The following is a 343-nucleotide window of genomic DNA, read 5'->3' as shown; positions in this document are numbered from 1 at the left end:
GGACAGGCAGAGCTGCAGGCAGGGAAGGGGCTCGAGTGCCACTGTCTCCTGTGCTGCTCGCAGGTTTGCACAGATATTGATGAATGCAACGATGGGAACAACGGAGGCTGTGACCCCAACTCCATCTGCACCAACACGCTGGTGAGCAGCAGCGCTGCCCCTCGCTCCCCTGCGTGGTGTCCGGGGCCGCTCTGCTCCCCTAACCCTGCCCCTGCCCTCTCTCTCCCAGGGCTCCTACAAATGTGGTCCCTGCAAGTCAGGATTTGTGGGGAATCAAACATCCGGCTGCGTCCCACAGAAGTCCTGCAGCACTCCCACCTCCAACCCCTGTGACATCAACGGC

General features: G+C 61.5%; 1 protein-coding gene across 1 annotated transcript in view; it reads left to right on the top strand.

Annotated features, from left to right (window-relative positions):
• LOC104491064 (thrombospondin-3-like) overlaps positions 1-343 on the top strand; it is a gene marked incomplete at both ends in the record, with an annotated part of 5,096 nt that overhangs the window by 2,534 nt on the left and 2,219 nt on the right. Inside the window, 2 exon segments of the mRNA XM_010133423.1 lie at positions 64-141; positions 230-341. Coding sequence (XP_010131725.1) covers positions 64-141; positions 230-341 — 190 coding nt within the window.

Source organism: Buceros rhinoceros, unplaced genomic scaffold (genome assembly GCF_000710305.1).
Source record: "Buceros rhinoceros silvestris isolate BGI_N320 unplaced genomic scaffold, ASM71030v1 scaffold23343, whole genome shotgun sequence".
Taxonomy (NCBI): Eukaryota; Metazoa; Chordata; class Aves; order Bucerotiformes; family Bucerotidae; genus Buceros; species Buceros rhinoceros.
The sequence above is the reverse complement of the archived record's forward strand: the minus strand, read 5'-3'. Positions and strand labels throughout refer to the sequence as shown.